Genomic DNA, 16,105 nt, shown 5'->3' with positions numbered 1-16,105 from the left:
TGAATTAATCAAACTGGCTTTCTCCCTCCCTCCTCTCCTTCCTTCCTCCCTTCCTTCCATCCTTCCTTCCTTCCTTTCCTTTTCCTGGCCTTGGAGATCAAACCCAGGGCCTCTGCATGCTAGGCAAGCCATGAACTCCATCCCCAGCCCACAATCTCACTTCTGAGAATCCATTTCTTGATGTTTACTGGCATGTCTTACTCAAATGGTAAAGTGGGGTGTTCTATTTCTGATAGGTAATCTTCTGGAAATAGGTCTCTATTGAAAATTTTCTTTTTTTTCAAAGAGAAAGATAGAGAGATCAAATTAAAAAGAAATCAATTCTTTGTGATCGTCTGTATTTTCCAAGGTTTTATTTTCTTTAACAATGAATATGTATTATTTTGCTGTCAGATACAAACTGTGTTTTGTTTGTAACTGAAAACGGAGAGCTATCAGCCCAGCCTCTAGTGGGAGAGAAGAAGCATTTCAGAATTGGTTGTCCTCCCCCTCCATTTCTGGGGACAACTACTTCATATAATGCTCAGGTAGGATGCTGACATTGATGCCATTTCTTCCAAACAAGGAACAAAACACTTTCACACACATTATCTCTTGTTGATTCCTCACAAATGAAACCAAAGTCCTTTTCAATAGTTAGTAGTTGACATATTAGAATGGAAAGCCAAAAGCATTTTTAGTATTACTTTAGAAGCAACTTGGGAAACAGTGGTATCTTGTGATTCTCATTTCACAGACCCATTTCGATCCAGAACCCTCCTAGCTTGGAAAAAAGAAAAAAAAATGAAAATGATTAGAACAATGATCTGAACAGTGGTTCGTTTTGATTATTTTGAATTATGACAAATACCAATCATTAAAAGTTTTTCACCTTGCTGTACAAGAGATTGGTCACAGTGTTCTGGGTTGTAGACGGTAAGAAGAGGTCCCAGGGACACCGTGTCTTGTTCACATCAATACAAACACATGGAAACTATGCTTTCACCCCAGTGGGCCAAGCCAGTTGTGCCCCTCAGACGGGGTCAGAAAAGTGGAAATTTGAAACATGATGCGATATGGCTTCTGTGCCAACAGTTGAGTGACTTAAGAAGGATGGGGGCAGCTGCTGCATGTGAGCATTTCATAAGGAGCATAGCCTATAAGGATGAGAAGGAGAGGAGCTCCCCTGCCTGCCCTGGAGAGCAGTGAACATTTCCTTTTAGAATTGCAAAAGCGTCTTTTCTCTGTGCTCCATTTCTGCATTTTTATTTTGTCCCCTACCCCTCCAAGGAACTTTGTCTATAACATTTTCCTCTGTTTAAGGCTCTAAGGAACTTAGAGTCTCCTTTTGCTCACAGATGGCCTAAGCAGTTGGTCTCCATCCTGTGTCAAGCCAAACCATGAGTCACCAACATCCCAGTAGCATGTGAAGCTCTGGGGACTCCCCAATCTGCCATCCCACTGATGGAAGGAAGGGTCTGGACAGTTCTGGCAGTCCTGACTGGGACTTCCCAGGCTGTAAGGTCACCTGTGGTCACTGGTTTGGCCCCTGCCACCCAGCTTACCCTCTTCACTCTGGGTCCTGATCAGCCCTTAAAGATTTTGGTTAGAGGGTAGAGGATTTTTTTTTTTTTTTTTAAATTGTGGGGTAAAATATATGTAACATAAAATTTACCATTTTAACTAATTTTTGTATGTTATTCTTTTAATTTAGTTAGATTCTGTTAAAACTATCTAAAAATTTTGCCTCAATGTCCATGAGTTTTATCTGTAATTTTCTTTCATTGTGCAATTTTTTCAAGTTTTATTGTCCCCTGTGGTTACTCCCCCCACCACCCACCCAAACACACTTTTTTTGCTTGGTAAAAACCACATAATGTAATAGCTAAGCCATTTTCCAGCACACACTTCAGTGACAATTAAGGATCTTCAGTGTAGCCATGCAACAGATCTCCAGAACCTTTTCCTCTTGAAACACTGAAGTCTGTCCTCCCCTGAGTTTCCCTCTTCCTCCTCACAATCCCTCAACCACCACTCCCTTTCCTGTGTCTGTTGCTACCCTGGTACCTCATATAAGTGGAGTCTACCATATGGGTCTTTCTGAGACTGGCTCATTTCACTTAGCCTAAAGCCCCCACCCCAACCCCCCAGGTCCACCCTGTTGTGTATCAGTGTCCCTCCTCCCTGAGGCTGCATGTATATACCACATTTGATTCATCCATTCGTCCCTCCGTGGACTTTGGGCTACTTCCACCTTTGGTTGTTGGAATAATGCTGCTACGAACATGGTTGTACGTCTCTCTTCAGGACACTCTTCAGGATACTGCTTTAACCTTCCTTAATTAAACATGTGGTTGGGTGGCATTACCTACCTTCATATCTTTGGGCAGGGGACACCGTGGCCTGAAATGAACCACAGAAGTCTGAATGCTACTGAGAAGGGTGGTTGTCCCAGGGTCCCCGACTGCAAGGGGATATGGGGGTATGTGTGAGCCTGCCTGGGTCCTCTCCAGCTGCTCTGGGAGGATGGTGCAGCTGACAATGTCCCAGAAAGGGGTCCTTGTCCAGATCGCGCCCTTAAGTGGCTCCATCCTCAGGGCCTTCGGGAGCCCTGCACCCTCCAGTGCAGACCCTGTGTCATTGTCACCAGAACCAGGAGCCAGGGCACGGCCTGGGGTCCAGAGCTCAGCTCTCTCCCCTCTGCCGGCACCCTCCTCAGGCGCCCTCCCCTCTACACCCGGTGCTAAAGTTTCCGGGCTGCACGGGGGTGCGGGAAAGCGCCTCTGGGTTTATCAGGGTTCATCGGACTGTCTAACAGCAGGCGCCGGGCTGCCAGCATCGCCCGGACTCGAATTTCAACCCGTTTTCTCTGCTTAACACCTCCCGGCCCCCCTCTCCGCCCGCACATAATAAGCTCCTTTCTTCGCCAGCAAGCGGGGCAGCGACAGCCGCCCGGGACCCACCGTGTGGGGACAGGAATTGACTCTACTTAACTTGCGGGATTTTCTTTCTTCCTTTCTAACCAGTGCATTCAGCTGTAATCCTAGCAGGCTCCGGCCCAAGAGGGGCGCCAAGGCGTTTGCCTGGGGAGGAACCGACCCAAGCGAGCTGGGAGGGGTGACCCAGGCCCTGCTTTGCACTCACTGTGTGGTCACCCGCAGGTCACCGGGTGTGAAGCCCCACCGTGACCCTGTAAGTAAGAAAGAATAGGCTCTCCTCGCCCTGACCTCACAGAAAGATCTTGGGAACTGCCTTGGTCTAAATGTTGAAGTGCAGGCGGGGGATTGAAGGGCTGTAAGGGAGAGAAGACCAAAAGCAAAACAATCAAGGGAGGTGCCTAGAATTACACTCTGTTTGCTGAAAGGACCCAGCGATTGGGAGTCAACTGGATAGTGAGATCATTCAGGGATTCTCCAGAGGGATCATTCAGGGACTCTCCAGTGCAGGGGCATGGTGGGCTTGGAATGCCCCCAGAATACAGCGGCAAAGAACTTTCTGCTGGGGATGACTTTACTGAGAGATCTCATGGCTAATGACCTTCATTTAGCTTCTACTTCTTCTTCTTTTCTTTTCTCCTCCTCGTCTTCTCCTTTTCTTCTATGAGAAAGTCCCGCGATTTAATTTTTCATCACCTGATCCAAGTGCACCAGGCAGAAAGGCATTAAGAATCACCTGGTGATCTTTCAAAGTCCCTTTGAGCTCCTGCTCCCTACTGACCAGTAAAGAGCTTCTTACTCCATCGCCCTTGTCATTTGCCTCCAAACTCCAGGACTGAGGTGCCAGGAGTGGAAATAGCCAGACATGCTGCACACGAATGAGCCAACCAGACTAAAGGATTGGACTGGAAGGGTCTCCTAGCCCAGGGGTATGAAGGGAGGGACAGAGAGCCCACCCACCTGCACAGGAAACCAAGCTCAGGGACTTTCCAGCAGATCCTCAGGAACTGGCTATCTTTCCTAAATGTGGGTTTCCACTTTGACTTTGTATCATTCATCATAGTGAGCTTTGGTGAGCAAGGGCATTCAAGGACACTGGGCAATGACACAGGAAACTTTTTTTTTCCAAGTATTTTACCTTTGGTTGTGGTATTCTTTGCCACCCCCTCCCTGTTTCCCCTCCCTCCAGTTATTAGAAACTCATGCTCTCATTTGCCTGGGGCCCCCATCTCAAGTCCATGTTCACCTCTTTCCTTTCTTACTCCCTGCAAAACTCCTGGGACTTGCTGACTGGGTGTCTCCCCATTGCTGCAGCTGGAGTCTGACAGAAAAAGGAAGTTCTTGCTGCTTCCACCTTAGCAGGATGCTCTCTGCCAGCTCAAACTGGCTCATTAATCATGTGTTCCCAAGAAGACAAGTGACATTTAAGAGCCACTCAATATGCATATGAGTTCTCTTTCTGTTTCTATGAATCTAACCCCCAGTCTGGCTCTCTCCCCACATCCTTCTAACAGTGATTTGATTGCAAAGGAAGCTTGGAATCATGTCCATGAATCAGAACTCCCTGTCCACTGCCACCCTGACCAGTGGCAATGGCAGCAGGACAGTTCTGTACAATGGACACTGCTTTTAGATGGAAAAACACAATACGATTTTGAAATCACTGTCACTGGGAGGCATAAGCAAGACCCCTGCCATCTTTCTTATCCTCTCAGGCCTGTGATGCATTTGCTGGATACAGGTGGTCCCCGGTCTCATGGCCCAGCAGCTCATGGAATCACAGTAGAAGCTGTTTTGTTTGTCCACAGCATCCCAGAGTCCTAAAAGGAGGAAGAGCATTGCAGCCAGGCAGCCCGCCCCCCAAGACTGATTCTGTGGCAACAGCAGTGATAAAATTTCCCCAAAATTTTACTTCTAAACTATGTATTTCCCTCTTACTTATAGTGTTTTATGAAGAATAAATCAGTTGTTACATGAAATGCTCCCAGACATCTTCTTCCCCCTCTGAACCTGACCAGTCCTGTAAGATCTAAATCAAATGCCAGCTCTTCTTTTATTCCAGGTTGAAAACAATCTTTACCTTTAAACCCCTATAGAACCCTCTTTTTAGCCCCCTGTTTTCTCTGAATGTCTGTAAGATAGACTGCTGTCTATTTTTTTTTTGTTTTGTTTTGTTTTGTACTAATTACATAAAACATTATCTCCAGGGCTGCAGGGGAGGGATGCTATAGCCTTATACGTACTTGGTGCTCACTAAACATTATTCTTAAATGCAAGAATAAGTACATGCATATATTTTGAAGCGTTTTTTCTCTCTGATGGGCAAATTTCATGAACAATTTAGAAAACTGTCATTCAATAAAAGTACAAAGTTTATCCTATGTTTTCTTCATAACATGTTCTCCAAGTATTCTACTTTAGTTTTCCAAGCATGCACATGAAGAGATTGAAAGGATAAGTAGTTACCTACAAGTTCTAGAACTTTCAGTTTCTAGAATATTCCTGGGCACGAACCTTCTTCACAATCAAATACACTTCACTTTTGAACTGACTCACTGTTTTTGCCCTCCAGTGGAAAGCTGGTTTCCTCTGTAACTTTCCATATGGCCTTTGGAATAGAAGCTGGACTTGAGCACTGTGTGATCTCTTGTTTTTTTAACATTTATAGAACTCATGCTAACTTCATGGCTGAAAGATCATAGAAAAGTGAGGCAAAATTCCAAACGGAAATTTAACAAGACAAATGTATATTTGTGTAGCATTCAGACCATCATTCACACTCAAGTATCTGGAGTATTGTATTTTATACATTGCTCTTATGTATTTCAAATAAAATTTATTTTTAAAAGCATACTGAAATGTATTTACAACAAATTTTACACTCATAGTTCAATGAAGTCATGTAATGGGCATGTAAATAAACTTCACACATGTGATTTTCAACTTATATAACCAGAAATTCCCAGTGAGCCATCAGAATATTGGATCTTTTCTTGCACAAACACAGCTGTTGTTTTGAGAAAATAATATGATTAACCAAGAAATTTCAGGAAGAACGCTGTGTCAATAAAAATTAATTTGGCGTTTGCTTCCTTTCCACATTCTGTGATCTCTGTGAAATTCACCTAGCACATATATTTCAACCTTTATTTGCAACATCAAAAATAGCAAAGATGAAATTATTAAAATCAATAAAAATCATGCCTTTAAAAAAATAACAAAGATGGGGCTGGAATTTTTCCTTCCTTTTCTTCTAGATCTTCAATCCCCAAATACCCACCCATATGATGAATGTAGACACTTTGAAGATGAAATTTAGTTTAGCTGCAGAATAACTAAAGGGAAGAGAAGTCAGAAGAGAAGTTCACACTGCAGATTTATATATGGGAGCCATCTATGTATGCAGAGCCACCTGTGGGAACCATGAAGTGCATGAGGTCACTCAAAGAGAGAGTGTAGGGGGCTGTGTTAGTTTGCTTCTCATTCCTGTGACCAAAATAACTGACAAAGAACAACTCAGAGGAGGAAAAATTTATTTTGGCTCATGATCACTGGGGTCCATTGCTCTGGGTCTGAGGTGAGACATCATGGTGGAAAGGCTTGTGGGTTGCTCAGCATTTGTTGACCAGGAAGTAGCGAGTGGGGCGGGGAGCACTCATGGAAGTGGCTGGGGAGAAGAGAAACCTTTCTAGGGTATGGCTGTAGTGACCTATTTCTTCCAAATGGGTCCCACCTCCCAGTAGTCCATTCAGTTCTGAATGGATCAGTCTGAAGCGCACTGAACAGGTCACAGCCCGCATCGTCCAATCACTGCCTAAGCCCCACCTCTGAACTTCTGCATTGGGACTCATGCTTTCCACAAGAGACTCTGAAGGACACTCCAGATCCAGGGACCATGGAAGAACCTCAGGGTAATCCACAGATTGGTAGGAGGAAAGAGATTCATCAAATGAGGCTAGAAAAGATTTACATAAAAGAAGCAAAAGGATCCAGCTTTTCAAAAAAGGGGGAAGAGGCCACCAGAGTCATGCTGAAGGTACTGCCGTTAACTTCGGAAGCAGGGAATGGTAACAGGATGTCTAAGGTATGGTTCCCGAACACCATGAAGGCAGACGCCGAATCTGAGATTGAAGCAATGGACTAGGAGGTAAGAAAAAAGAGGTGTCAAGTACCATCCACCAAAGTTGACACAGAAATATGAAACAAGATAGAAGCTGTAAGGGAGCCCAATCAAGGGATAATCATTTCAGGGTAGAATGAAACTATTTTGGAATGGTGCAGGTTGAGCATCCTTGATCAGAAAATCCAAAACCTGAAATGCTCCAAAATCAGAAACTTGTCAAACGCTGACATGATGGTAAAGTCTATGCCAATATGCAGAAATCCAAAACAACTCAGAAATCGGAAACCCTTCTGGTCTCAAGCATTTTGGAGAAGGGATAGATAGTCCACTTGCATTTGAAATTGGGAGAGAGGGACCTGGTGGGGAACAAGAGTCTGGAGAGAATGGCTGAGGCAACCACCTAGAGGAATTGAGAAGGGAAGGGACCCAGAACACAGGAGGGTGGTCACCTCTAGAATGAAGGGAGGTACCAAGATGAGGAAGCCATGGGAAGAGAGAAGCCCTTTGATAAGGGATAGTAAATGAGGGGGTGCTGGGTCCTTCCTCAGTTTTCTCGTCAGCATTGGAGGCAGAGGTGCTACGGAAAGCTGCAGGGTCTTGTAAGAGCCAAAGCTGGAAATAAGAAGGGCCACTAAGGTCAATATACTTACAGAAAAATCAATGCCAGCAGGAGCCCTGTTGACTACGTGGACCCATGGTAGAGTCATGGGACCTTCCCTGGATGCTTTCTGCATCCCAGGAGTGGGAGTAAAGGAAACAGATGATGTGGACATGGTTGGAGATCCATGCATGGGGACGGGGTGCAGGGAGTCAGGAACCTAGTATTCCACCAAGCATTTTCTATAGTGTGAGTTCCCAGAAACCATTCAATCAACAGCTCTATTTGCACCTGAATGCATGCAGTGAGGAGCTTGCTTCCATTTGGAAGGTGCTCCCAGTTGCCTACCATTATAGAAAACAAGTCCTATGGGGTTGCTTTTTTATATACTCTCCTTCCTGGCAGCTTAGCTCAAAGCTCTGTCCCTGGAATAGTTTCCTGACCTCCCTCTTACCTTCCCGAGTTGTCCCTCTACTATGCTCAGGTAACAGCTCTCGGCAAAGTTCTCCTGCAGTATTCATTAAACCTTTGCACTCGTTCTCCGTTCTGTGATCTCTGTGAAGGCAGGAACTTTGTTCTCTGGATCCCTGGGCCTGGTACACTGGAACTGCAAATTCTCTGGGGTTACTGAATGAATACTTTCCTAACTTATCTTGTGGCGGTTGAGGAAGTTTTTTTCATCTGAAGGCAAAAGATAAAGATCAGAGGATCTTAGAAGTTATCTCCTCCATAACTATAAGAAGCTAAAGAAGCTGAAGCCCAAACAGGTTGACTTGAAGTCCTTGATAATGGATTGTTGGCTTGTTTTCTATTTAACGCAGTCTGCAGTGATGTCTCCCTTGTGTCTCAGGGTTGTTTTGGTTTAAGTCAGGTACCGTTTTTATTCAGAATTTATCATAGCTCAAATAGAATCTAATCAAGATGTGACAGGAGTGCTCAGAACTGGAGGTAAGACGTCAGAAAAAGCTAGAAATGGTACCTAGGTTGGCAAGGTCCAAGCCAAATGGAAGAAGCATCAGCTGAGATGGTGGGCAAAGGGTGCACAAATGAGTGACCCAGTGAGAAGGTGATAGAGAGTTTGGGGTGCTGGTGTCCTCACACAGTAGTGCACTGGGGGTGGGGAGTAGGGTGGTTAAGATACCCCTAAGTCACAGTTTTATAAGAGCACAGGAATGGCCACCATAAATTTGCTGTGTCTTACTGTACAATAATGTGTTACTTTAACATTGTTCTTCCAATGTCACTAATCCATGCTCATATCATTTTACATACAGTCATGCATTGCTTAATGACAGGGATACATTCTGAGAAATGTGTCACAGGCTACTCTGAGAGTATCATGAAGTACAGTCACACAAGCCTAGATGGCATAGTTTATTATGCACCTACTCTGTGGTATATCCCATGCTCCTAGGTTACCAGCATGAACAGCATGTTACTGTACTGAATCCTGTAAGCAAATAAATTGCAAAGTATTTATGCATATAAACACATCTAAAGGGTACAGCAAAAAATAATAGACGGCAGAAAATTCTCAGCTCCATTAAACTCTTATGGGACTACTGTCCTAACTTGCCATCCATTGTTGACCAAAACATCATTATGCAGCTCATGACTGCAATTCAGAAAGACCTACATACAAGCAGCACTGTTAGGATCATTGCTTTATTCTCCCTAGTCCTGATCCTATTTTCCCTCAAAAAACAAACACCTCATTACTTATTTTTAGACATCATTTATTTTTTACAAATTTTTGTTTAAGAAAAAATGTTTCTTGAAATGTGAACTATCTTGTATCCTCCTTATAACTGAAAACGGGTTGCTAAAATAAATATTTAAAATTGAATTTCTAAGTATTTGCTTAGTTGTGTTATTTTATTTGCTGTTTATTTTAGCTAGATGGTGTTCTTATGGTTCTAAGAGTCTTTCAAATTTTAATAGTAGCATTGTTTGGGTACATTCTGGGTAGTTCAGAGAAAGGAAAAAGAATGCATAATGATTGTCTTCCTCAGCCTAGGCTGCTATAACAAGATTACCACGGACTGGGTGGCTTCAACGACAAGCGTTTATTTCTCACAGGTCTGGAGGCTGGGAAGGCCAAGATCAAGGTGTCAGCAGATTTGGTGTCTGGTGAGGGTTAGCTTCCTGGCCTACAAACATTCTACTCTTACATGGCAGAAGCAAGAGAGATGATCTCTCTTGTCTCTTCTTAGAAGAGCCTTAATCCCATCCCTGAGGGCTCTGTCCTCAGGACCTAATCACTTCTGAAAGAGCCCACCTCCAAGCACTATCACATTGAGAACTTAGGCTTTAACATACAAATTTTGGAAGAACACAGGAATTTGTTCCACAGCAGTCAGTTAGGCCAAAATATAGAGAATCCTGTTCCTAATCCACCTATAAAGGCACGATTCAAGTAAATATTTTATGTTCCTCCTGATATGGGACCAAAGAGGAGTTCTCCCCAAGTCCCCTGCATCCTCAGTCCTCAGCATCCTCCCTCACAGCTGGCCAGCTCTGATGGAGTGTTGTGCTGGTCTGTCCTCCCAAACACCTCACCCTCTAGCCTGCAGGGGAAAATCACACCCAAGTCAGACAGAGGAAGATAAGGCACCAGGCATGGCAGACAGGGAATGCTCAGCCCGTTTTATTTGGGGGATATGAAACTTTAAATTAGTAGACCCCTAAAGATGACCCATTCAGAGGCCTCTGTTAGAGGAGGGAGGAGGTTGGAACCCAGAGATGTGGACTTGCTCAAGATCCATTATGACTCATTAACATGAGCTATTACGATAACAGGGAGATTTATCTCCTCTAACTTCAACATTTTTCTCAGTTCCATTCAATTACTCATTTAATAACCTTCCAGTATTTTTTTTTAAAAAAAAAAGCAGAAGGAAAATAAATGATTGACCAGATGGTGAAAAAATGTCAAAGCTAACAAAATGGATTCAGGCAGTTCAGCCTCCCCCTGCTCTAAGCCTTTTAGCAAAATCACTCAACTGCACCCTGCCTTAGTTTCTCTGTCTGACAAGAGAATTCCTCTTTTTCTCTGCATTTGCTTTAAAGAGCTTGTCATTTATAATACATGTGGCTAATTTTTTAAAAAAAGCACATTTTCCAACCAAATTAAAAAGTCCTACATATTATACTGGTGTGGGGTTTTGTACTCACAGATATGAATTTCCAGCTCCAACAGAAAATTCAATGATAAATACCTTCTGCAAATAAAGAATGATCTACAACTAAAGCAGAGAAACAGGACTGGTGTTTGTCTAAAGTAAAAACATAACTTTAAAAGCTCCTCTTTGATACAGTAATTTTTTTTTTTTTTTGGTCTGAGCTGGACAGTTACTGCTGAGTTTCTCATTGGAATATGTTTCTCTGCTGTAGTAGTGACCGGGCTTGCCTAATGACATCCTTCTCTCTCCAGTGTGAGGCCAACACCTGGAACAACAGACCATCGCCCCACGTGCAGCATAGGGGCCTGGGCCTCTTGGCATTAGTGTTGTCTGCTCAGCTGGGATTTATATAATGGAAGGTCCAGGGAATCTGACCAGGACGGCACTGGTCAGCCCTGGCTTGTGTCCCTCCTCTTTTTCTGAGCTTTAAAATATGGAAACATCTGTCATATGTTTTCCTATGTGGCAGGAAAGCAGACAGCTGAGTTTGGTAAGATGGGAGCCAGATAAATAACACAGCTGACAGGCCGTGGTCAGGTGGGTGGGTAAGTGCAGACAGAAGGAGGCCCTGAGAGGGACGGTACCATCACCTGGCGCTAACTGGCTTCCGAATCCAGCCTCTGATGGGAGCATGAGGATGTCATTTCACTGCACGGATGTTTCCCACAGGAAGGTAAATACGATAAACAATTTTCTCCGCTCGGTGGTCTCTCAGGTGCTGCGCATGCCTTCCCGTTTCATGCAGAGGCTGCCCTGGCACCAGGCCGGACGGAGGAAACCCCACGTGAGCGCGTACAAAACCTTTCACTCTGTCCCACATCAAAATATGCTGTTTCCCTGACCACAGTCTGTCTTTCTCTGCTGTTTGGCTCAACTGCCCACTGTGTCCATCTGCTTCCAACCAGTGACTCTGAGAAGACCAAGCCCAGCAGAATGAGAAGTGCTACAAAGAGGAGCACAGAGGCTCTCTGCCCATCACACCTCGTTCCCCTTGGTGATATGGCCAGGCTTTACGAAGGGCATTCGGAAGGAAATGCCTTTTTTTTTGTAGCCCCTCTGATTTTAACACTTTCCTTAGGGGATCAGGTTTGCCCAAGTTCTGGAACCAACGCTCCCTGCTCATGCTGGTTTCCTGGCTTTTGCCCATCTAAGAAGTGGGAAGTCCATTAGGTTTTCTGACATGTGTGCCTTTCCTACTGACAACATGCAAGCTGATTCTTCCTACACCCGGGCTCCCTCTGAGCCAGGTCTACCTTACAGGCCAGCGCCATGCCAGAGCCCTCCCTCAGCTCCTGGACGGTGAAGTCAAAAATGGCCCAGAAATCCTGACAGAGACTGAAGAGTTCCAAGCTAACAATTTGCCTTTCAACTGGCCAACTCCCCAGCACCAAGACGGCCCAATAAACACTATCCACGTGGGGTTTTCCTGTTTATCAAAAGCACTCAGCTTATTGGAATAAATTGCACCAATATTCACCAGCAAAAACAAGTGGTTTATAAAGCTCTTTAAAAGGAAAGAGATTGGTATCTGGGATGTACATGTTTCTACATTTAAAAAAATATTTTTAAATTTGTTTTTAAAAATTTAAAAATGAAATTAATTTTAATGAGTAAGATTCCACAGCAGAGGAAAATCCTCTCCTAAAAAAAGATTTAATTGTTTAAATGATCCAATGTGTGTTTTGTCTGTATGGCCTGTGGCCCAGGGTCAATGGGTGGGGGCAGGGAAGAGATTTCTATGCATGAATATAAGGCAAAAAGCAGAGGGCCTGCACTTGGCTGTTTCTACAGAGAAAACCCTTTCAAGCAACCTCGCATCATCAGAAAAGGTTACTGTTTGGTAGGCTACAAGATGGGAGAGACAGATGGTATATGATACAAACTTTCTTGCTCTTAAATATGACCTTTCTCTCCTTGGCACTACCATTTTCCTCTACTGTAGATGGGGGCGGGGGCAAGGGAGAGAGGAAGGAGAAAGAAACAATATTTTCTCTAGAGCTTCCTGCCCCAGCCCCTTGCCCAAGCAGACACCAGAGCTCCACCCCAGCAGGGTTAGGCTCTGGAGCGCAGCTCACTGCAAGAACCAGGTGTGCACAAGCAACAAGAAGAGTTGCCCCACTGCGGCCCCCAAAGTCACTTCCGTTTCACGTGCTCTTATGAATTAAGGCTGCTGGTTTCGGATCCCAATGTCATCTCTGTGTCAAACGGATGAGATGCCAGGTAATCTTTATACTCCCCATCAATCAGTTTGGCGGCATTGTTCCTGGCAAACCAGCAGTCTATCTGCTCCTCCCCGTTGTAAATCTTCCTTTGTTTCCACACCACTGGGACTCGGTGCCCTTTCACCTTTAGGATGGTCTCAGAAGTCCCTCCTGCTGGCGGGAGTGGAGAATTGGTAAGATTCTTGCTGTGCCCTGCAGGCTCCTGTGTGAGTTTGGCATCCTGGTTCAGGAACTGACCTGAGAAGACAAAAAATAAATAGATAGTAGATAAATAAATAAATAAAAGCATCAATGCATGCTGAATGCAGACAACAGGTGCAATAGGTCTAAGTCAATGAGATGGGTTAACAGGACTACCAGTCCCTAGGTGGACTGCATTCACACATGGTCCCTAAAATGAAGAATAAAGAGCTAAGCTGCTACTTGTAGTGATGGACACTTCTGGAAGCTGCCTGGTTGCTAACATTGAGACGTCGTCACCTAAACAACAAATGGGGACAAACACTCTCTGGTTGAACGGTGAGGACAAGAAGAGGGCTTTGGGCAAAGGGTCAGGTCTTCCCTCTTCCTTCCCTGTTATAGGTCCCCATTTGAACAAGACGTGGTGGGTGCACCTGGGTGGGATATGGAAAGTAGTCAGCTCACTCCTGACACTTGTCCTCAGAATTCTCCAGGTCAGGCGAGGGTACTGCTGAGGCCAATGGGACACAGATCTGCATCTGTGAGACGGGGAGCATGTTTGGCAGCCAGGCACGGCAAAATGCGTCCAACTCAAGTGCCAGGAAATCCTGCTTTCTAAACAGAGCCCTGGCAATGGCTCGACCTTCATTTTTGGGCCAGGAGCCCACATGAAATTACACGTTGAAGGACGTTGGCCAGAGGGTCCTGCCCGCTGCTCACAGCATCAGTGTGGATGACTCCTATGAAATGCAAAACACTTTCATGCCGGGAGGGTAGTGGGCTGCCCTTTTTCTGTGTCTCCTTGCAGAGGAACAAGGAAACAGCCTAAGATGATTATCCTCCACTGCTTTGCTCTCCCAGAGACTAGTGAGAGCTGGTTTGTAACAGCCACTCCTATTCCAGAAAGTCATCAGGAGGCCCAAAATCCAATTTTCATATACACATACTCAGCACTCCATATCTATGGATTGCACATCTTTGGATTCAATCAACTGTGGATCAAACATTCAGGAAAAAAAATGCATCTCTATTGAACATATAGATACTTTTTTCCTTGTTATTAGTCCTTACACAATTCAGAATACCGGCTATTCACACTGCATCCTATGAGGTATAATATAATTTAGAGACGATGTAAAGCACATGAGAGGATGGGTGTAGGTTTTACACAAGTACTATGCCATTTTATTTATTTATTTATTACTGTACTAGGAATACTATTGAACTATATCCCCAGTCCTTTTGATTTTTTTGTTTGTTTGTTTTTTTGGAGACAGTTTCTTACAGAGCTGCCCAGGCTGACCTTGAACTTTCGATCCTCCCTGCCTTAGCCTCCTGAGTGGCTGGGATTACAGGTGTGTACCACTTCCACTGGCTTACTAGGCTATTTGAGGGACTTGAGCATCCTCAGATTTTGGTATCTCAGGGAATCCTGGAACCAGTCCCTGGTGGATGCCAAGGAACAGCTATGTACATAAGGACCACATTTGCTATTGGATTCCTCAATCAAGCTGAAGAGATTGGGAGTAGGGGCTTCTCTTTGAGAATCTAATTCCATGCTCCAAGCCCAGCGTGAAGATGAGCAGCTGCCTACCTAAGAGACCGTGGCAGTTGCTAGAAAGGCCCCTGCTGTTGGAGATGTAGAAGCCAAGGTGGTTTCTCTGGAAGGGCGCTGGGTTTTTGTAGAGGTGAATGAGGATGACAAAAGCAATAGTGCCCTGGATGGTGACAGTGACGTTAGCGTTGGCAGACACAGACACCTCCAGCCCCCGGCTCCCCACCACTACGCTCTGGTTGCAGGGAAGGACCAGCCTGTCGCCACCATCCAGGATGACCCTGTTGGGTGTGATCTCCAGGTATGATCTCTCCGGCTTGTTGATGAGGATGGTGATGGTGCGGAAGTAGGTGCGCTGCTTCTTGTGACCACTAGGTGGGGCGGGGGCCCCGATTAACTCTCCATTCACTGTCACACCTTGAAGCCCAGGGGAAGAGAACAATGGTTAGAAACACAATCCCCAACCCCCAAAGGCCTCTGGTCAGAATTTCCTTCCTCCTTCCTGATCTTTGTTTCTCTAGCAGGAATGACTCAGTAATAGAAGCTGCTCAGTGATGGCTGAATGAGTGAATGGGTGCGGGATCACTGGTAGCCATGTTTGAGCTTTCTGCCCCATGGTCTGACCACATTCTTGAAACAAGGGAAGAAGATTGAGGCTGGGATCAAGATCACAGAAGGGGACTGAATGTTTGTGTGCTTTCATTTCAGCCTGGGTATAGAAGAGAAAGATTCAGTGGTCCTGATAAATATTTTGTATCTACCAGTAGCCATAGATCCTAATTCAGAGACCACTGATGCTAGAATGTTTTTCAATCCCAAAACTCAAGTTTGTCCATGTCCGAGGTGTTCATCCTTAAATAAGTCATTGGAAAAAGTTAAGCCTCAATTCCTTCATCATGTAAAATCGGGAAGATATAATCGCAAACTAAAGTTTTGTAAGGATCGCAAAAGGAAGCATATGTATAAGCTGTCAACTGCCATCAAATATAACTCCTGTGTTTTTTTTTTTTTTTTTGTTGTTGTTGTTGTTGTTTTCCTGTGCCACTAAGAACACAAGCGTTTCTGGACTTAGTAAGGCTGGCAGCCAGCTCCCAGGGCTCCGTGCTGTCAGGCTGAATAACAGACACTCGCAAGTGCACAGGAGATGCTTGCAGCAGTGAATTAAGTGATGTGTGCTACGAGGGCTTTGCCCTTATGCCAAGAGGCAATTTTCAATAACAAAAGATTGGTATATAATTAACTCTTGTGTTCTCTACTTTGGGATCATCTCCCCAGTAAATCTTGACTGTAACTTCTTAGGTATTCAAGGAGAAAAAGGGTCTTCCCTGGG

The 16,105-nt window shown here is 44.7% G+C and overlaps 1 protein-coding gene across 1 annotated transcript in view; it reads right to left on the bottom strand.

The window, feature by feature from the left end:
* Positions 1 to 6,431: 6,431 nt before the first annotated feature.
* The window catches only part of Itih5 (inter-alpha-trypsin inhibitor heavy chain 5), an 85,784-nt gene continuing 76,110 nt past the window's right edge, over positions 6,432 to 16,105 (bottom strand). Inside the window, exons 13-14 of the mRNA XM_046442363.2 lie at positions 14,815 to 15,192; positions 6,432 to 13,277 (exon numbers count right to left, since the gene is read on the bottom strand). Of these exons, the coding sequence (XP_046298319.1) occupies positions 12,973 to 13,277; positions 14,815 to 15,192 (683 nt within the window). The 3' untranslated portion in view covers positions 6,432 to 12,972. The remainder of the gene's footprint in view (positions 13,278 to 14,814; positions 15,193 to 16,105) is intronic.

The sequence above is a fragment of the Marmota monax genome, unplaced genomic scaffold (assembly GCF_021218885.2).
Source record: "Marmota monax isolate L192 unplaced genomic scaffold, Marmota_monax_Labrador192_F-V1.1 WCK01_AAM20220418_F8-fsc00072, whole genome shotgun sequence".
NCBI lineage: Eukaryota > Metazoa > Chordata > Mammalia > Rodentia > Sciuridae > Marmota > Marmota monax.
The sequence above is the reverse complement of the archived record's forward strand: the minus strand, read 5'-3'. Positions and strand labels throughout refer to the sequence as shown.